At 42.6% G+C, this 21,171-nt stretch overlaps 1 protein-coding gene across 1 annotated transcript; it reads right to left on the reverse strand.

Moving 5' to 3' along the window:
• On the reverse strand, nucleotides 6,688-17,390 carry SERPINC1 (serpin family C member 1). The gene is made up of 7 exons (XM_005690896.2): nucleotides 17,239-17,390; nucleotides 14,969-15,338; nucleotides 14,095-14,310; nucleotides 13,051-13,188; nucleotides 10,579-10,969; nucleotides 9,576-9,640; nucleotides 6,688-6,947 (listed from the first exon to the last, which is right to left on the reverse strand). The coding sequence occupies exons 1-7, from the start codon at nucleotides 17,277-17,279 to the stop codon at nucleotides 6,771-6,773; spliced, it is 1,398 nt and encodes a 465-aa protein (XP_005690953.1). The 5' UTR covers nucleotides 17,280-17,390; the 3' UTR covers nucleotides 6,688-6,770.

The following is a 21,171-nucleotide window of genomic DNA, read 5'->3' on the forward strand; positions in this document are numbered from 1 at the left end:
ACTTATTTTTTCTTTTCAGCCTCATAAGTCTAAACCATTAAAGCTAATAACAACTACCTGAGAAATTACTATGGTTTAGATTTCTGCATTTAGCACATTTAAAGCAGATGTTCTTGACATATTTGAAGATGATCTACTGAGTTTCCTGTAAATTAACAGAATCCTAACTCTGATGGTTCTTGAAAGAGCTATTGCAAAAACCAAATTACAACACAGGGAACAAAGCTTAAAATGTGTTTCCTCTGGAAGCCAAGATGCTAAAGCAGGGGTCACTAAGAGTGTGGCTGAAATCCACTTCGAGAATGGCTATCAGTCAGATAGCAAAGATATGCAAAGTTTATATGGTATTTGCTATTTTTACAAAAATGATTTTAAATCATGTAACTTGAAAAGTGAGCCTGTTTTCTTTTTGGAAAAGTGGGCCAATAAAAATAACACTAATATAATTCAATTGTATATGCATGTGCATTGAACACAGAGTGGTATACTAAAGATAGTTCATGCAAATAACTTTTGTGGGAAGTTTGGCTATTTTCTTAATATCTTTTTTTTTCATAAATGTATGTTTATAAATATATTTACTCATCCACTATAACCTTGGTAGCTTTAGAAGCATTTTGTTAGCTGTATCATTGATTATAAAAATCAATTTCTTGACATAGTAGGCTATGAGAGCTTTTAGTTGCTTTGTATTTTGGCTAAGAAAATTATTTCTTGCACTTTGTATTTATAAAGATGTTATAACACTTTGCACCCACTTAGTGCAGCTGTTCTTTAGCGACAAAAGATGTAGGCGTTAAAGTGAAATGTATGTTTAGAAGCCCGGCAAAAGGAGGGCTCTCAAAAGAACAAATTTGGCTTGCATCTACCAGAGAAAAGCTGGGGGTTAATATAAAATTTAGGTTAAAATATCTATTGGAATAGGTGTGCAGTCACTGCAAGTTGCAATATCATTATGAATTGCCCGCTATATACATGTGATTGTATGTATGTGTGTGAGAAAAAAATGTCTGATGAAGGCAGATAAGTCAGTGTAGAAAATTCTACCTCCCATTAAAGACAGAATATTCCAAGTTTGCCCTGTAGCCCCTTATGCAGGAGGCTGGATTCCTCAGCCACTGTCCACCTCATTCTCTTTTGTACTCGCTTTAGCTCCTCTACCTCTGAGCACTTGGCTGAAGAAAGTATAGCTTTCTGTGGCAAGCAAAGGAAAGCCAGACCTGAATATAGAGGTTGCAGTATCTCACGTCTCCTTGTCATCTTCACATGTTAATGTTTGGTTTTGTTGCCCAAATCAGTGTCAGAACACTTGGGTTTAGTGCTTTTATCCACTGGCCTCTGTTTGGCAAGAGTAGCCCTTGGAAGTGGAGTTTTTCTGCTGTTTTTACAGATGCACTCAATTCCTTTTAATGATGTGAAAATTTTGTTTGAATCCTGAGCTTTTTTTATTTTTTAATTGCCATTTGCAGCCCATTTTGGGGACTGGAATATCAACCATATTTTCCTGATGTTGAGCCTTCTGCCAGTATCTTGACATGCAGTTTTGCATGACCTGGATTTTTGGATGACCTATTTTGCTTTTAGACACACTGAAATTCTTCTCTTTATAATTCCAAGAATGTTATAATAGTTAGGATGGCCTATTGTGGGTGTCAGGAAATACCAGTTTCGGTAGTAAATGCCACTAGGCAGACCACCTAATCTTTAAATGCAGTTGGAGCACTCAGCTGATTTGCTGTTGGGGGCACATTAGTCCACTGACCCAAATCAGGTTACCTACCTTTTGAACATTTGTTACAGCTGAGAAGGGACTTTGGGCCTTTCAGAAATATCCCAGAATGCTTTCCACCTTTTCATTCAAATCCACTGGTTAGAATAGCTGGTTGTAATGTCCAAACAGGGACTCACTAGTTAGGAGTGAAAACGAGAGTGATCCATTTGCAGACTTTGAGAGTTTCACATCTATGTTTTAGGTACTAACTGATAAGTGTTTACTTTTCCTGTTGACGGTGTAGGGCAAGTGACAGTACTGACAGTGTGAAATTCCAAATTCAATAAGCAGTACTCATTGGTGACGACTGATGTATTGGGTTGGCCAGCCCAGTAGTAACCTTCATCCGTGTAACAGTATGAATTCTGTCAGGAGATGAGATACTAAAATCATGTGAATCTATTCACCACAGCTATTTTTTTTCTAACTATAGAATAATTGTCAGCCTATAAGCCATGCTACTGAAAGCTTAGACTCAGGAATTAACTCCTGCTTAGGAAGATTCTTCCTTCTGGCTTATCTTTTGTTTGTGCCCAGAGTCTTGGCCTAGACCTGTCCCCAGCTGTTTTGCTACAAACACATACTTAAGGTGCAATCTTACCTAAGTCAATAATACACTGTCAGCCATGCAGTCTGTTTTATAGCCAAAGTGATTTATTGAAATACAAAACAAACAAACAAAGTGAGAGATGCCTAGATCATTTCTTGGAGGCATGTTGAAATCAACCTATGAATCTGGGAGGAAGCATAGAGTCTTATCTTCTATCTGGCTTGGGTGAACAGTGACTTTAATGCTTTCTATTAAAATACTACAGAGCTAGTTGACTTCAGCAAGTAGTTCTCAATTTTGGCTGCACATTAGAATCACCTGGGGCTTTTACAAAATGACTGCCACCTAGGGCCCCCTCTGGACATGCACGTTTAATTGGCTGGCTGTGCAGCCTGGGCTTCAAAAGCTCCTCAGGTGATTTTAATGGGCAGCCAAGGTTGAGAATCATTTTCTAGGTAGTCCTGAATGGTCTGTGGCAGGATAACCTCTACCCAGTTGTCTTTTGTCATAGGTACCTTTATCAGTATCACAGGCATGGCTTGGCGGTTAAAACTTGGCACGGGCCACAGCTCAGGTGGTAAAATAGACCATCCGCTTGTCCTCAGAGTCGTTCGGCAGAGAGCTGTTGCCATGCACCCAGTTTTCTCTCTGTACCAAAGCCTGCACAAGTCAGCAAAAGACATTTTCTGAGTCTGCTCCCTAAAATCTTCTTTCCCTTTCATATGTGATTTAAGTGGAGATTTTTAAAACTCTGCTAGCTAAAATAGAGCACTTGAACTTATTAAAAGAGCCAGGCCCAAGCCACCTAGGGTGATTTTTATTTGTAAAATAATCAGGTAGCATTGTTAATGAAGAAATAGAAGGGTTCTTCCTGGTGTTATGATGATGTAGTTGGTTATTTGTCCCTTAGCCTATCTTCTAAGTGGGATTTCAATGTACGGTGACTTTCACTTTTCCATGTTCCTTTGTGAATTAAATGCACTAGCTAAGGCGTAAATATTTCTGAGTTTTACATGAAATGTGAAATGAATCCTTTTAGCAGCTTTGTTCCAGGATGTCAAAGACTTAACCTAGTAAGTCCCAAACAAGTTTTCATATTGTCAATTCATTCACCCACCCAGGTGTAAAATAACTGCCCATGGCAACCTCAGTGTGGTAATGAGGAGAGGAGGACTGTTTGATTATCCTTTAAAAAGTGAGGGCCACCATTCAAACTAATAAACTACCAAGTGATTTCTAATTCATGAAAGAGATTGTGTTCAAGAGCAAGGTCAAATGTGACGGTCTCATCTGAGAGACTGCTGGCACTGTGGAAACTTTCATTTCTATACTGCCTGCAAATAATCTATTTAAATTTCAAATAGGTGGTGTGTTTGAGAAGAAACGAGTGGGTGGAAGGAAAGATTGTAAGTGCAGAGGACTGAATTAGCATCAGACTCTGACATTTCATTAAAGTAACATTTAGGCCTGACTTATTTGCTTAGCATGTATATGCTGCAATGTGAGAAATGCCTCCTATGCCTTAGAAGATCTGAGAAGGCTTCCTTTCGTTGGGTGGAATAGAAAAGCAGTAGTAGCCTTTGAGACTTGTCTGCATCCAGAGAGAGGCCCATTAGGGTTCTCATACTGAGAAACCTTGTAGAGTACTGTGAAATGTTGTTGAACTTTATGCAGATCACATCGCACTGGATTTTAAGATTTAGAGGAAGGAGAGTAGAGGAGGAAAAGGGGAAGTAATTAATGGTAAAGTGTATATATATGAACTTATACTATATTTTACACAAGTAATGAAACAAATTCCCTATCAGGAATTCTCTGTCAGGACTAAGCAGCCAAATTCTTCTGTCCTACTGATTGGCTTGCTGATTCCTCTTAAACCTCTAAGAAATCCTTTCTGAAAAAGCTAAACAGAAACTGGTCTGACTGCAGTTTCACCACCGTGCCCCATTCCCTTACTCACAACAAAAGAAAACATACCCAAACTATAGGCCAAAAAAAAAAGTCTCAGCACGTTCACTTTTCATCCTTTATGGTCTGTGTTCACTGTTGTAGCCTATTGCATTGTTTTGCAATATAATGGCAGAACTTAAATAGATCTGCCACATAAGTCAGGAACCATTGGCTTCTCCTTTAAGAAACCTTAACGTCAGAACTCTCCATTTTTGGCTTGCCAGCACAAGCGAGTAAAGGGAGAAGCACGATGAAAGAACACTTGGGGAATCCCTGGCCGACCCGTGGTCAGAACTTCATGCTTTCACCACTGAGGGCCGGGGTTCAGTCCCTGGTTGAGAAACTGATAGGATCCTGCAAGCCACTTAGACTTCCTGGCTTCTGATAATTTCAGGTGGGATCCACTTACGCTCTGTGTCTGAGAAGAAAAGACAGAGGGTTCAAAGATAGAAAAGTCGATGTAGTCAAAATGTGGTTTCCTTCAGATGGACATAGTCTCAAAGAATCTGTCCAGCTGTTCTCAATGGTGCTTACACGATGGGTGACAGCTGTCTCCCATCTTCCCGTCCCTGGCACTGTGCCTTCCCACTGGTCACTGTGAAAAGCAGATCACACTGGACTCAGAGGCCAGAATCCAGGACGATTTCCCCCTTCTCATCACTTCTTCATACAGCTAATAATGTAGCATATACTTCTCTTTGGAAAATTCTTGGGTTTGACCCCCCAGGAAATAGTAAAGCATTTAAAGGAAAAGTAAGATTCTGGTGGTAGCTATCAAAGAGATGACAGGAACATTTTAGCTTCCCCTTGGATGATATTTATTGATAGCAAGGACCAACTATGCCTCCTTATCCTCAGTTTCTAAGGATAGCATAATATTTCTAAGCAACAAAGTTATCTAACATTTTTTTCACAACTTGTTAATCAAGGATTCATATTAAAACCGACAATCAGTTTCTAAAATATTGTTATCCCTGAAAGGGAATGAGATAGAGTTTTTAACTAGAAGAACCTGTTTTTTTTCCCCTTTGAAAAAACTAACACTTGAGGTTTGTGTCTTTTCGTCTGCAATGATTACTCCATAAAGATGTCTCAGAACAGTCAGTAAGCCAAGGCTAGCACTCTCACGCCCCGAGGGTGCTGGACTGGGTTTGTACATCTTACTTCCTTAGAGAATATCTGTTTTTATTATGCCCTTAACTATAAATACCTATATATAGGAATAGGATTTTCACCCCAGCCTCTTGTAATCATTATCACTTAAGTGTAAACCACACCTCCCCCTACCCCAACTTTTACTGAAAAAAATGCACTTTAATTCCTAAGGAGAGTGGCTGTTCCTGGCCCCGAAGCCAGATTACTTCAGGAGGAGAGTTGAAGAGGGAGAACCCTAGGCAAACCCTGTGAAATTAACCAAATTCCTTAATGTAAACACAGAAGTCAACCATTTTTAAGCTGCCCCCGCCCCCAGCCAAAGGACAAAAGAAACAACCAAATGGAAAAGTTCAAAATGCCTACCTTAATTTGAGATGTTTCACTAGGGGATATACCCAATACTTTCTCAGCTACCAAATGATCAGAAACTTGAAGGTGATTCTGTGGGAGGCTGAGACTTTTTTGTTTAAATGAAAAGGCCAAGTGAATCACACAAGCTTTAAAATACGATCCTGATTTGTGTCATTTCTAAGTATCAGATTCGTTCTCTCCCTTAATTTGACAGGTGTTCTCACGTCTCTCCTCCTGTAGATTCTGTCCTTCCCCTGATGACAAGCCAATAGTTCTTGGTGGGGTTGCATGTCTCCTAGAGCCCCAGGAGCCCTGTTGTGTCGGGGGAGGGGGGAGGGCAGGAGGGTGGGCAGAGACTGGGGTTGGGGGAGGGAGATTCAGAGAAAGAGTGAAGATATATGGGTTTATATAAACATATTTAAAGCAGTTTAGCAAAAGCTTTCTCGTTGAACAGCTTTAAGAACAATGTGAATGAAATTTAGCAACTTGGTTAGTAATTTGAAAAGTCTATTAATGTATACTTGAAATTCTGTTTGTATAAAAATACATTTTCCTCTTTATTTTAACACTGTGTAAAAGAACATTATGCATGTGAGTGGTTTGAGAATTAAATGATTTAATATTCATATTTGCATCTCTTGTCTCTTCTGTGTAGAGATTCTTTTTAAATTTTTGGATTTTTTTTTTTTTTAGTATTAAGGGATTATCCAGATTTCAAGCTCACCCTGCCCTCTCAAGATGCCTACTATCTTTCAAGATGAAGTAGTAACATAACTCCTCCTTCACTTTCTTGACCCAGATGTGTTCACCAGTAGAGAAAAGCTGAAAGCCTCATTATACCAAATGCCCAGCAGCATCTCTATCCATTTCTCCTTTCCTTGCCTTCATTTCAGATGGCAAAGTCCATTCATAATTGTCAGATATGGGAATAGTTGTATTTATTTTTACTTGTATTCACAAACCAAAATAGGAAGAAATACAAAGGATAACATTTTAATTAACACAAGGGTTGGCTACTCTGCCCATGAATATGATAGTGTTCAGAGCAACTTCCCTGATGAGAACCAGGAAGGGCCTGTTGGCCTGGAAGGTCACCCTGTTCAGGTTCAGCGAACGACCAGCGATGCTAATGACGGTACTTGCTGCAGCTTCACTGCCTTCCTCATTTACCTGCAGGTCAAATGGGAAACAAACTGCCACGTTAGCTACTCTGCAGCTCATTACAAGCAGGTACATCCATGGACGCAGCAATTCCTCAAAAATGCCATTTATTTTTCAGTTGATACGAGTTAGGTCGGATCCCCTCTGGAACCTTACTTTTAGTCTTTCTTTCATCCACTGAATACTGATGTAAGACTTGTGTTCATCCAAGCCTTGTGCTGAAAGTGCGTGCCAGGGTCCATTCAGATACTCTCTGAACCAGAAATCTGGATGTACACAAAGTTGTCACATTTCTGGCTGGCAATGTTGTACATGATACTGAACTCTATACTAAAAGACTATTGACTCAAAATTAGAGCACGATAGTTGAGACAGTTCCACTCTGGATCATCAAGATACTAGATAGAACTACTGTAAACAGCCACTCAGGAGCTAGGGCCTGTGAAAAGAGGATGGTCCTCTGGCTGGATGAGATGAAAATTTCTTGGAGTAATAGATTGAAAGGATGGTGTTGGAACTTACTGGTAAGTAGAACTGCTGCAGATCTGGAGGGAGATGGGAGATACCTTTAGAAATTTTGCTTGGGCACCTAGAATGTTACTAAAACTCTGTCCCTGCCTCTAAGGAAAGCATTTCAGACCCCTGAGCTTTGAGAGAACCTGGTTGATTATTTTCCCTTCTTCATTCCTTACCACCTCTCCCTTCTACACATGCTATCTAATTCATGATCATTTTAGCACTAAGAGCAGACGAGCTTTTGTAAGCCCAGGGCCCTTTTACTCAAATCAGATTCTGGTTTTCAGTCGCTTCTCAGGAGACAATCAATTAGGGTCCTTGTGTATAGGGTTCCCAAGAGCCATGGAGGAACCTTGCATCATTGTTTAGTGGGCTCAGGTGGACAAAATGAAACTGAACTTTTGCTTCTTCTTGATTGTAACTCAAGACCCTCGTGGAGGGCTGAGTTGACCACTTTCATTATGGGGTCCGTGGAAGAAGATTCTCAGTCATAGTTAAAATCCTGAGGACTCATCTCTTGCAGTCTAAATGTTATTTCTTCCATAATCAATACGGCTTCAGTGTTGTTTTCACTTCCAAAATCATTAATCCAGTATTCATGTAAAATCCCCTTTTCTGACCTCAGTATCTTTTAAGATATGTATCTTTCTACTCTTGCTTTGGTCCTACAGGTCTCTATTGCTGTACAGAATATAGTCCCGCATTGAGGATTTTATTGCCTAGCCCATTGCCTTTCTAACCTAACTCCTGCTATTGTGTGACCTAAACAATTAAAATATCTTGGTAGGAGACCCATTCAATACTCTAAACTTCCATTTCTTTCATCTCATTGAACCCAATGAGCATTGCCTTCACTTCAGCAAACCAGTGCATGGCTGCACTTTGAACTTGCCATCTCTCAGAACATCTTGACCTTTGAAATTATAATTACATTATCCTCTCAGTCTATAACCTTCTGTTTTTTTCAAACTATCACATTTCCTCACTCCCATTACAATTACGCTGGCTTTTTCCTGTCCCTTGATCCTTCCACTTTCCTCCTAATGACATATTTCCCACTGAGCTTGGACTTTGCAACTATATTTACTAGCACCATGCTCTGAAATCTTTCTCTTCGACCACAATCTCCTCTTTGAGGTTCCTAAATTTTATGACCTCTAACATTGGCCTATCACATTTCCCTCATAGCCTGGGTCCCCCAAAGAATGGTCTACATAAGTGGTTCGCAAACCTGGATGGTTTCCTTGAGGAGCTTTGTAAATATACAGATGCTCAGACCTTGAGTCAAGCTCTCTAGATAACTAATGCTATTGATCCATAGTTCAGTATTTGTTTGAGAGCCAGAAGTTCTATAGGCTTTACACAGCTCTTAATCCAGTAAAGGTTTCCATGGGCATCTTAGTTGGGGCAACACTGGGTTAAACAATATTGAACCATTTTCTTCACTGTGGAACTGCTCAGACATCAACACTCCAATGTGCATTGATTTTCTGTTAATTTCCCTAGAAGAGGATATACATTTATTTGACCACCTAACTTTTTATTATCTGCAGTGTAGTCTAGAGTTCTAGTTTTCTGGAACACATTATAGGACTCCTTTCTTACTTTCCATTTGCTCTTCAATCATTACAATTAGGATGTGCCCGCTCTACACTGTCCAGATGCCTCAGGGAAAAGTCACCTATGATCACTTTTCAGTCTTCTTACTAGATGCTTTCCATTTTCTTAAAACTCCTTCCTGGGTTTCCATGAGCTCATCCTCTCTTGTTTCTCCTTTGAATGCCTTTGCTGGCTGCTTTTCCAGTATCACCTTCACTTTAATGTCTGTGTTCCCAGGAGAGGGAGCAGATGGAGGGTGGAACAATTAGACCACGAGGGTTTCAAGTTAGAGTTATGTTGTAGAGGAGGGCACTATAGACTTGGGGTTTGAGGGACCTGGAAACATGCCTTTTATCACAGTTGTCACCTGCTGTTCAAACATCTGCTGTCTACACGTAAGAGCCAATGAAGGAATGACTCCAGAGTTACTCATCATATGAGATACTGATGTATTGAATAATAAAGCAGCATGGTAACAAAAAAGCAAGCATAAGAAGAGAGAGCGGAGAGAGGTGTACTTACCTCAAGAAATGCCTTATGGAATGCATCTGAGACATAGAGGTCGTTTCGACCTTCTGCAACAATACCTAGAAGGAAGACCAGAGAAACATTTGTGAAATGGGAGAAAGTTGGCTTCAATCCACAGAGAGAAATTCAGTTTGGATTAAGAGGTCCTTTGGGACATTTAGAAAAATAGAAATCCTGGACCCTCACCTAATGATACCCTCAAAATAAATACACGTTAAAAATAATAAAATACTTTGGGTTTATTCAGCCTGGTTCCTGGGAAGTTAATCAGGTGCTTTAGCTTATGGGGGGTTGGCGGTTGAGGCTGAGGACTCTGTTCTTAAAGAAATGCTCACTCTATCTAGTAGGATTGTCTTTCCTTCCAGGGTGACAACACCTTGAAGAAAGGGTGTGGTTCTGAGACCTAGTTTAAAGACAGCCCATTACACATGAATCCACTTAACTAATGTTGTAAACTTCTTTTTAAAAATGAGATATTTTAATGCATATTTTTCAAGGATGGTGTGTTGGAAGAACCAAACCAACTTAACACTATTATCAGAGAATCACAACTGGGAAGGCTTGACTGCCTCTGTCCATGTCACCTTAGAAAACACAGAAGCCCTTTAGAATATCAGGAAAGGCTGTTAAATGTCAGCTACACCTCTTTGGTGGGACTCAGATGTCCTTGGCTCTTAATCCTAGCTGTCTCTTTGCTCTGAACTCTGGGGGTTTTCAAGTTCCTCTCTACCTGGTCCCACCTCTTCTATGAGTTACAGATTCCAAAGGTTCCAGTGCCAGCTGGGCCCATGGAGATCCAAGAGCCAGCTTCCCCTAGTATACAGGGGAGAACTGACTGATCCCTTGAGAGGGAAGGGATTCCCCTGAGTTGGCAGTAGGACTGGGATTCGAATCCAGGTGTCTGGACTCCCTCTCGTCTACTCCATCCCCATCTCTTCCACCTTTGGTCAGACAACTCTGAGGGCAGAGAGAAGAGGAAAGCCCTTTCTGCCCTCACCCGGGAGCCTGGACTTCTCAGGACTGAACAGGTCTTCGAGGCCCATGTCTTGCAGCTGCTCCTTCACGCTGAAGCTGTCCTCGATGCGGAAGTGGGGCATGTGGACCACCAGCAGTGTCTCTGTCAGCTCATCCAGCCACTCCTGCAGCATGTCTGGGGTGAGCTCCCGTTCCACCTTGGCCAGGGGCTTCTCCAGCTTGGGCAGGATGAGCACCATGGTGATGTCATCACCCTTGAAGGGCAACTCGAGCACCTGGGTGCCTTCTGCCACTCTCCGATAGCGGAACTTGCCTTCCTGGTACATCATGGGTACTGAACATGACTCCCCGTCAGCCTTGTAGAACAGCTCCTTCTTTGTGTTCTCGGGACTGAACTTTGACTTCCACAGGCCCTGGAGGAAGACACCAGGTGGGAGAATCACAAAGCAAGAAGACCAGAAACATCCGTAGGAGAATGCTGACATGAAAAAGTCACAATGTTTTATTACATTATAAAAGTGAAGTCGCTCAGTCGTGAATGACTCTTTGTGACCCCATGGACTGTAGCCTACCAGACTCCTCCATCCATGGAATTTTTCAGGCCAAAGTACTGGAGTGGGTTGCCATTTCCTTCTCCAGGCTATCTTCCTGATTCAAGGATTGAACCCAGGTCTGCCTCACTGCAGACACTTTATCATCTGAGCCACCAGGGATGACCATGGAAGTGCAATTTTTAAGAACAAAGACCTGGAGGGATGTGCATAAAAAGGCTTTTTAATACTGACTGTGTCAGAGTGACAGAATCATGAGAGGGTTTTTTTTTTCAATGAATTTTCTGTATTTTCTAGATTTTCAGCAATGACTATTTGCTTTTATAACAAGAACAACATAAAAACAAAAATAACCTACTGGCCTCTTGGCAAATCTCTTCTGGAGTTTAAATCTAATTGCCTTTTGCCTTCTGCCTTCTGCCTCCCACCAGCCTCCTTCCCAAAGACCATCCTCCAAAATGCTGGGCTTTCTCCCTGATAAATAAAGCCAGACAAAGGTAGTAACTCCAGGGGGTCATCTGGGAGTCCTGCCAGGCAAAGAGTGAGGCCTGGCCAACTTCCTGTTCAAAGAAGGAAGGGATACAAGATACTGCTTTGACTTTTCCAAGTTGTAGTTAGCATTCCTTGTCATCTTCTGGCTCTTTGATTTGGAGACAAGTCACTTAACTCTTTCAGTGGTGGTTCTTTGCTTGTAAAATTAGGAGCTGGTTATCCCTAATATTTGTAGGATGCTTATTGTGTGCCAGTCACCACTCCAGGCATTTTGTATGCATTGACTTAATCCCCTCAGTAACCCTGTGAGGCAGATGTATCATTGTTATCACTTTATAGATGCAGAAACTGGGACACAGAAAGGTCTTAAGTAACTCAAGTTTGCAGTCAGAAGTGGAAGAGTCAGAATTTAAACTAAGTAATCTGTCTGAGCAACTCAAGTTCTCATTTGTGATGTCATGAGAATCAGGAGGCAAAGTGTTTCATAAATGGCAAAGGGCAGTCAGTACACATTGTAGAAATGCAACCTACTGCATTCTTGGCATGAGGGAACCCCCAAGCAACAAAGCAATTGGCAACAGCGGTGACGGGCTAACCCCCCGGCCCAGTCGGAGAGAAGGACACATCTAGAGCTTGACCCATGAGTGCACAGTTCAACCTGCGTTAAGCTTGTGGGCCTCCTGAGTGTCAGTGCTCTGTGTATTCCCACCACCCTCTCCCCTCATCCTTTTCCCTAAATGTAATCAAGTTGGAACAATCTTCAGAACTTGACTTTCTGAGAAAGACAAAGCCATCTGCATGATCATGTCATAAGGCCTCTGCAAAATTTGTGGTTAGTCTGGGACCAGGAGGTTCAGAAGCTTCAGGCAAGAGGAATTTTGAGATGCTACAGAAGCTGCTCTAGGTGATGGAGAAAACCTCATCACTGAGGATTGTCTATAGACTCTGTCATTTTGTTCCAGATTTCAAAATGAAGTTAATTGGACAGAAGAAATCATCACATACTCATGAGAATTTATTACCATGCACACCTTGCTGTTGAGCATGCTGGTCTATGAATGTGTACACTCTGCCTTGGGGCCAGAGACATTACCAGGCCCCCTTTGAACCTCAGTTCAGCAACCACAGCCCTAGACATGACTCTAGATTCAGCAAATTTGTATTTATGCCCAGACCACGCATGTACTATTTCTCAAAATGATCTGCCTACACATGCCCAATGGTATGAAAGAGAGTGAGCTGGAGGGAAATATGTCATCCCTGAGGTCTCTCCAGGGTCATTTTATTTTATTTTTTTGCATTTATTCTTTTTTAAATATATTTATTTTTAATTGGAGAATAATTGCTTTACAATATTGTGTTAGTTTCTGCCATACATCAACACGCATCAGCCATAAGTATATATATATCCCCTCCCTCTTGAGCCTCCCTCCAGCGCCATTTTTGAGTACCTTGAAGTAAATGGTGTTGACTAGCACCAGGACAGTGAACTCATCGATGGCTTGTGGGGGAATGACATCAGTGATACGCCCTTCAGTCTTATTGGATATCCATTGGTTGATAGTCAATCTGGACTGCTCTGCATTTCCCTGAGGAGAACAGGAAACAAACCTACCCAACTGTGCTATTCAGTTGGCTTCTCCATCTCCCCATGCAGAATTTTATTTAGTCCATCATCCCTCCACTCTTTCCCACCATTTTGTTAAATCATCACTCTAATCCAGATTGAAGAAACCACACATATCTAGCATACTGTCATGGATCTTCCATAGAGTTAATAAAGATTAACAGAAGAAAGAGAAAGAAAGGGAAAAAAAAGAGGAAGAGATGAAGAAACAGAAGAAGAGAAAAATCGTCTGGAAAAAGAAACCAAAATATTATCTTCATGACTTTGGAAACCTGAACTCTTATGAGTATTCATGAGATGTGTTCTCTGGGAAGCCAAGGAGGGATGCAGGAGGTGCAGGGGGCATAGGAGAGATGCCCATGTGATCCAAAAAGTTTGAGAAATACCTTTTGAATAAAATCAGTAGACTTCTTTGTTGCAGGACTTTTTTTTTTTAAATAAGTCTGTTTATTGAAAGGATCTAAAAATAGTAATAACGCTTTCAACATTTAACAAACTTTCAAGATAGTAGTAAGATGAGACATTAAAAATTTACTTCAAAAACCCAAAGTTTCCTAGGTCATTCCCTGTCATGCTTTAGGAGAAATTGGTCTACAATTGCTCTGTTGTGTGAACGAGTGACCACGTTCTGAATGCCACACTGTTACAGGATTTTTATAACTTTTTCAGAGGAGCCTCTGCAATCCATAGATAGCACTGATTTCTCAGGTTTCAAATAAGAATACATATCCCAGGGGCTCTGACTTAAAATACCTCTTCCTGCCTTCAATTAGCATAGCAGTGTTCATTAGGATCCTGCTTCCTTGTCTCTTTAACTTCTGAGTGGAGAGGAAGAACTCTGAGGTCTGGGATGACATCTGGAACTCACCTTGAAGTCCAGGGGCTGGAGCTTGGCCCCATATACCACCTCACTGATGTCCTGGTAGGTCTCATTGAAGGTAATGGATTTGTCTCCAAAAAGACGGTTGGCCGATACCAACTCAGAGGATTTATTGGCTTTTCGATAGAGTCGGCAGTTCAGTTTAGCAAAGAAAAAGTGGATCTGATCAGAAGTTTTCTCAGAGATGGTATCAAACTTAAAAACCTGTAGAAGCCAAAAGAAAATAGTGGTGGGTCTGGTGGGACAGCCTGGCTCACATGGTCAGTGAGCATCATGCCAGTCAGCCCCTGACCAGCAGTCATCAAGCACAGTGCCTGGCACAGCATAAATATTCAACTCATGCTTTCTAAAGGAATAAATGGAAAAAAAGAAGAAGAAAGGGGGGGCTTCCCTGGTGGTCTAGTGGTTAAGAATCTGCCCACCAATGCAGGGGACATGTGTCTGATCCCTGGTCTAGGAAGATTCCACAGGCTGTGGGTTAGCTAAGCCCATGCGCCACAACTACTGAGCCTGTGTGCCGCAGCTACTGAGGCCGGTGAGCGCTAGAGCCCACACACTGCAACAAGAGAAGTGGCCACAATGAGAAGCCCGAGCCCCACACGGAAGAGTATCACCCTCTCTGGGCAACTAGAGAAAAACCCATGCAGCAACAAAGACCCAGCACAGCCATAAATGAATAAATAGATAAATAAATAAAGGATTTGTTATAAAAAAAGGGGGGGGGGTGGTTAGGAAGGAGAGAGAGAAAAAGAAACACAAAGAGCCGGGGATACTACCCAAAGTCTCTAAAGGGTGCTTAAGCACTTGGATGTTCTCTTGGGAGTTCCAGCAAGGAGCTGGGCGGAAGGGCTTTGAATTGTACCTCCATCAACTGCTTGAGTGTGTTGTTACAGGCACCCAGCTTGGTCATAGCAAAAGCTGTGGAGATACTCAGGGGTGACAGGAAAATGTTGTCATTGTTATTCTTGGAGTCTGCCAAATGCTGATAGAAGGCAGTGGCAAAGAGGGAATTGGCCTTGGACAGTTCCCAGACCCGCCGGTTGGTGGCCCCAGGGATCTTCTGCTCTGAGCCCTCTCCCTCAGTTGCCTTCTTCTCTGGGGAGCGGTAAATACACATGGGATTCACAGGAATGTCCCGAGGTTTGGCTGTGCAGATGTCCTCCACAGGGCTCCGATGACAGGTCACACAGCCCCAGAGGCCAATGAGCAGCAAAGGGAGAAGACATGTGCTCCTACAGGGGGACAGAAAGCTGAGTTAAGCTGGGCAGAGAAATCCCCTCCCACTGTCCACCACGGATTTACCCTAGTAGACCACTAGCCCACACTGTGTAGCCAGAAGGAGGGCTAACACCTTTGGAAAGTACAAGGGCCCAGGACAAGTTCAGTCCTGGACTCCTTACCCTGGACACAGTCCTGTTGAAATTAGAGTCAACTGTTGGAATAACGATGTTATAAGAAGTCTTGTGTGCTCAAGGCCTCATGCTGGAAGAAATAAAGAATGGGAAGTTTCGAACTGTGACCTGGACCATGCATACATGAAAAATGGCAGGGAATTTCAGTGCCCAGTGAAAACTTAGGTCAGTTGGAGGAGCCATTAACAGAAGCTATTTAGGGAAGGGATTTAACCTGGATGTTAAAGGACTGGGAAGACTTTGATTTACAGCAACACCAGAGGGCTACGAAGGAATGCCTGGGGCAAAACTACAACGTCTGTGCTGAAAACTCTGAAATCTCTAGCTCCAGTCCTAATCTTTCCGCTGAGTTCCAGACCAGTTGTTTGCTGGACAATTCCACCTGGATGTCCTCTTGATCCCTTAGTGAAATGCAAATAAACTGAACTTGTCTCTCTCTCACCCATACACCTGCTTCTCCTATGTCACCCAGCTCAGCAAATGGGACCTTCAGGTACCCTGTCATCCAATCTAGGGACCTGAGAGCCATCAAGGATTTCTCCCTCTCTCCCTTCTCAATCGTCAGACCCTAGATTCTATGCATTCTGTTTTCTTGTTCTCTCACTGCCTTAGAGCAGGTCTTCATCATTTTCTGTTGCCTGGAAATTTTAGTAACTTCCAAAGTGTGTTCACTAAAGCAAATAAAACCAGTCTTTCAAAAAAAAAAAAAAAAGATACCATGAAATTGACAAACTAGGAAAATCGGGACACCCAATTAAGTAAACAAAGTGATAAACTCTATTATAGTGTTTCTATAGATAAGACATGAGGGGCCAGACATCTTCCCGCAGCAGAAAAAGACAAGACATGTAGGTAGTGTAGAAAGGACTCGCCAGAGTGGTCTTCCGGACAAGTGTGGGGCTGGCTGGAATCTGGGGGCAGCTGAGGGGTACTTGGTTTCTTGCATGATCTGAAGTCAACCCTGAAGTCTTTTTAAGAACAGAAGCACTGAGTGGGGAGCAGAGGTGCTGAGGGAGCTGTGGAAGACAGGGTGAGGAAGCAGGGATAAACTTGCCATTCATCATCTCCCCAGCTGGCTTGCCTGTTTCCCATATTGTCCCTCAGCTACCTTTAGAAATACAAGCGGAGGCTGAGGGGGCCCTGGGAGCTCTGGTAAGTGCAAAGAAAAACCAAGGTGATCAAGCCAGAGCCTCACTTTTGGCTTCCTGTTAAAAAAAAAAAAAAGGAAGGAATGTGTATGATGTTAAGAGATACGATCCTTTGTCAAAGGTCACTGAGACCTTGGGAGGGAAGTGGGGGTTGTGACGGGAAAGGGGGGGGGCAGGGCGGAATTGGGTGGAAGGAGGAGCACAAAGTGAGTTAGGAGGTCCTCAGGCATTACATTCTCCCTCTTTCCAGACATACGGCAGGCCCAGCGCCTCCCCTCGGAGTGTCTCCTGGGCTGCTGTGAGGGCTGCTGCAGAGCAGCGTCTCTTCTGAGGGAACACACCCCCCATTTCTTGGGTTGGGAATCCAAGGTGTGTGGTTTAGAGAAAGACCTTATCCCAAGAACCAAGCGGGAGAGAGGGTACTCACGATGACGTCTTCCAAACGAGTCTCATTATAACTACCAGGGAGAGAGGGCCCCGTCTTCTTGAAGGTGTCGAGGTCACCCCAGCGAGTCCCTCAGAGGTCAGGAAACCCAGTGAGGGAATGCGGAGGGAAAGCCCACCTCTCTTACCTTTTCCCAGTGGTGACAGTTCCTATCCCATTGGAAATCATGGTCACTAATCTTCCACAGGTCTGAGCGAGTGGAGATAGTGTGGTCTGAGGCAATCCCTCTGGACTGGTTCTTTCCTCTACATCTGACTGGGGTTCCAGAGGCTAGGGTGGGGGATGGAGCTGGTGAGGAGGGGAGGCCCAAGGTCAAAGGCTGATGACCAGCTCCCAGGGTTAAGCAAAGTGTGGAGCCCAGTGTTGGTTAATTAGTAGAGAAGTTTTAAAGTTCACTCAGGTCCAGAGAAAAAAGCTCAACTTTCTTATTCTTTTCATCTTTACTGAAAATGGAAAAGGACACACTCACAAAACTTCATCAGAAAATACCTGACAGATGAGAATTCTGTCTGCAGGAATCTTTTTTTTCCTGGTTAATCAAACTGGGAAGTAGAAAATAGTACATATTCTATATAAATAAAACAGTATTACTGTATGTGCCACCAGAATACTGGTTGCCATTCCCTTCTCCAGGGGATCTTCCTGACCCAGAAATTGAACCTAGGTCTCTGGCATTGGAGGCAGATTCTTTACCATCTGAGCCACCAGGGAAGCCCAGTATATAACTAGCCAAGTTGAATGTCCAGAAACTTCTAGCTTTCTACCTCTCAGTGCAATGCCCTCTTTCTCATAGCTTTTTAAGGAGACAATATAAGAGAGCTGATGTTATCTAATCAGAGGGGAAAGAAGAGAAATATTTTGAAACAGGCGCTACCTTCAGGCCTCTGAGAGATCATGTGCCTGTGACCCAGACAGGCTACACCTTTGCATAAAATGGCCTCATTCCCCATTCAGCCTTGAAGTGCTTTGAGAGGGACACAATAGCAGGGGCCTCAGGGTGCCACCACAGACATTTCTTAAGGTAGAGGAGCTGGGTGAGGAATACTTAGAAACATTCTATTGGGGGATTGGGAGACAGTGTGGGGCAGGTGGAAAACAAGCTTGCAACTGCTGAAATACTTCTAAAAAGCAAACAGAATGAATTATATTTATGTATACTGTTAATTTTACTTATTTTAGTAATTGGGGAGATGAAGTCAAATTAGTGGAGGTAAAGGGCAAGGTTTATGTTTATTTCCCTCTTCCTAAATAAACCAAAAACAGTATCACAAGGATTGCTACAACTGTATTCACAGGATATAAGCCACCTTCTGTGTGATTGAAGACAGGTATTAAGTTGGTATTGTCATAGGCATTCTAAAGAGTTCTTTATTCATTAGACAGGAGAAACCTCTACCTAGACCGCAGTTGTGTCTAATTTATTTTTAAACTTTTTTGGCCGCACCGTGTGGCATGTGGGATCTTAGTTCAGGACTCAGGATTGAAGTTGCACCCCTCGCATTTGAAGGCAGAGTCTATTCCCTAGACCACTGGGGAAGTCCCTATGTCTAAGCCTTGGCTGATTTAGACTCTGGACACTATGAGGGCCTCTGTGTATGGTATGAACGGTTACAAGGAACAGTCCTAAAAAGCCCCAGAACGGTCAGAGTCTCTTGTCACTCCAGATTAAAGGCAATTGGAAAGTCTCCCGTTCAACCACTTGTCCTCAGCAAACATAGGAGCTCTACCTAGACAGCAGGCACTGTTGTAGAGGCTGGGAGCTCCAGCCAGGAAGACATGCAGCAATCACATAAAGAACAAGTATATAAAAAATAAACCTGGGACTTTCCTTCCAGTGGCTAAGATTCCGTGCTCCCAATGCAGGGGGCCTGGGTTCAATCCCTGGTCAGGGAAATAGATCTCACATGCCGCAACTAAAGATTTAGCATGCTGCAACAAAGACCCCACACTGCCAAATAAAATAAACTTAAAAAAATAAAATCTGTAACATATTGTGTGTGCTTAGTTGCTCAGTCATGTCCCACTCTTTGCAACCCCATTGACTGTAGCCTGCCAGGCTACTCTGTCCGTGGGGATTCCCCAGGAAAGAATACTGGATTGGGTTGCCATGCCCTCCTCCAGGGGATCTTCCCAACCCAGGGATCAAACCCAGGTCTCCCACACTGCTGGCAGGTCTTCCACAGTGCTGGCAGATTCTTTACCATCTGAGCTACCAGGGTGTCCGACTCTTTTCAACCCCATGGACTGTAGCCTACCAGGCTTCTCTGTCCATGGGATTTTCCAGGCAAGAATACTAGAGTGGGTTGCCATTTCCTTTTCCAGATCTTCCCGACCCAGGAACTGAACCCGGCTCTCCCACATTGTAGGCAGACGCTTTATCATCTGAGCCACCAGGGAAGTCCATAATAAGGGTTACAGAGGAAAATACAACAGGGCAAGGGAGTAGAAAGTGATGAGAGGAGATAGGGACCTTATTGTAGAATGGGTGGTAGGAAAGTCCTCCCTAATGAACTAACATTAAGGAAACAGAATGAAGTTGGGGTGGGGGGAGGAGGAACCACATAGTACTTTTAGGAAGAGCTTTCCACATAGAATAAACAGGAGATAACAAACATCCTGATGTGGAATATGCAATTCAGACCTATTGTTCCAGCTTGTAGAAGTTGTGAGACTTATGCCTTGGAGGAAGGCAGACGAAGAGATGGAGCACAAGGGGTGAAGGGGGTCTGGTGAACATCCATGGGAAAAGAGATGAGGATGCAGATACCACTTGACCAGGTAATGAAGAACTATACATCAGCAACTGGGTTTAATACGTTCATTCATTCATTGAGTCATATGCTCATTTAACTAACATGTGTTTAATAAATGGCTATAGGTACCAGGCATGGTTGGTGCTGGGCTTGGGGATATGAAGATGACTTTGCTCTCCAGGAGCTCCATGCTTCACAGTAGACCCCAGACATGAAGATAAACATGCCCATCAATGCTACTGGTCATCTGACTAAAGCTGGGGCAGGAGAGGGAAGATCAGGAGGTGATAATAGTGTAAGAAATTTCCAAGACTAACATACAAAGTCTTTTTATTTTAAAATAATTCTAAAGTAACAAAAAAGTTGCAAAAGTAATACAAAATATTCTTGTACATCCTTTACCCAGATTCCCCAAATATTCACAGTGTTCTCATCTTACATTTGCTTTCTGTTGTTTCATACCCCTCTCTTCCTCACTCTCTCTGACTCCCCACTCTATATTTTCTATATTGTTTTAGAATAATTTGCAGATATAAACGCCCTTTTACCCTTTTATAGAGTGAGGTTCCTAAAAACAAGAACATCTCTTTTATGGTCACAGTATAAAAGACACAAGATTGACAGTAATATAGTATCATTTTCAAATCCATAAATCTTATTCTAAATTTGCCAAATGTCCCACTAATATTCTATATTCTTTATAGCAAGTGGTTCTCAAATTTTGGGGTCTTAGGATCTCTTTCTAGTCTTGCTAAATCACATTTAAACATAATTATTTAAATAATACATACATAAAATAATTTTAACTTCATGTATACACTGAAAGGTCTGCATGGGGAAACTCCTAGGATCACACTTTGGGAAACGTTATTTTTCAGGCGCTGAAAGTCCCTGCCCCACCACCACCACGTCCAGGTCCAGGGTCACACACTGCATTTAATTGTCATGCTTCTTTCGTCTCCTCTAGTTTGAAACAGTTGCTCTCTTTTCTTTCTTTCATGACTATGGAATTTTTTAGAGTACAGGCCAGTTATTTTTGAAGAATGTCTTTCAATTTGAGTATATCTGAGGAAAAGGGGACGACAGAGGATGAGATGGCTGGATGGCATCACTGACTCGAAGGACGTGAGTCTGAGTTAACTCCGGGAGTTGGTGATGGACAGGGAGGCCTGGCGTGCTGCAGTTCATGGGGTTGCAGAGTCAGACATGACTGAGCGACTGAACTGAACTGAGGTTTCTTCAGGATTTGATTCAAGTCACACTTTTTTTTTTGGTAGGAATACTAAAGAAATAAGATTGTGTCATTC

This window comes from Capra hircus, chromosome 16, assembly GCF_001704415.2.
Source record: "Capra hircus breed San Clemente chromosome 16, ASM170441v1, whole genome shotgun sequence".
Lineage (NCBI taxonomy): Eukaryota > Metazoa > Chordata > Mammalia > Artiodactyla > Bovidae > Capra > Capra hircus.

Bases quoted from the DNA above. Each gene is read 5' to 3' on its own strand.
- SERPINC1 (XM_005690896.2), bottom strand. From the start codon at position 17,279: ATGATTTCCAATGGGATAGGAACTGTCACCACTGGGAAAAG. The intron at 15,339-17,238 runs GTAAGAGAGGTG...GTCCCCCTGTAG, and splicing joins ACTGTCACCACTGGGAAAAG to GAGCACATGTCTTCTCCCTT. The intron at 6,948-9,575 runs GTAAGTACACCT...TTTGACCTGCAG, and splicing joins TCCATAAGGCATTTCTTGAG to GTAAATGAGGAAGGCAGTGA.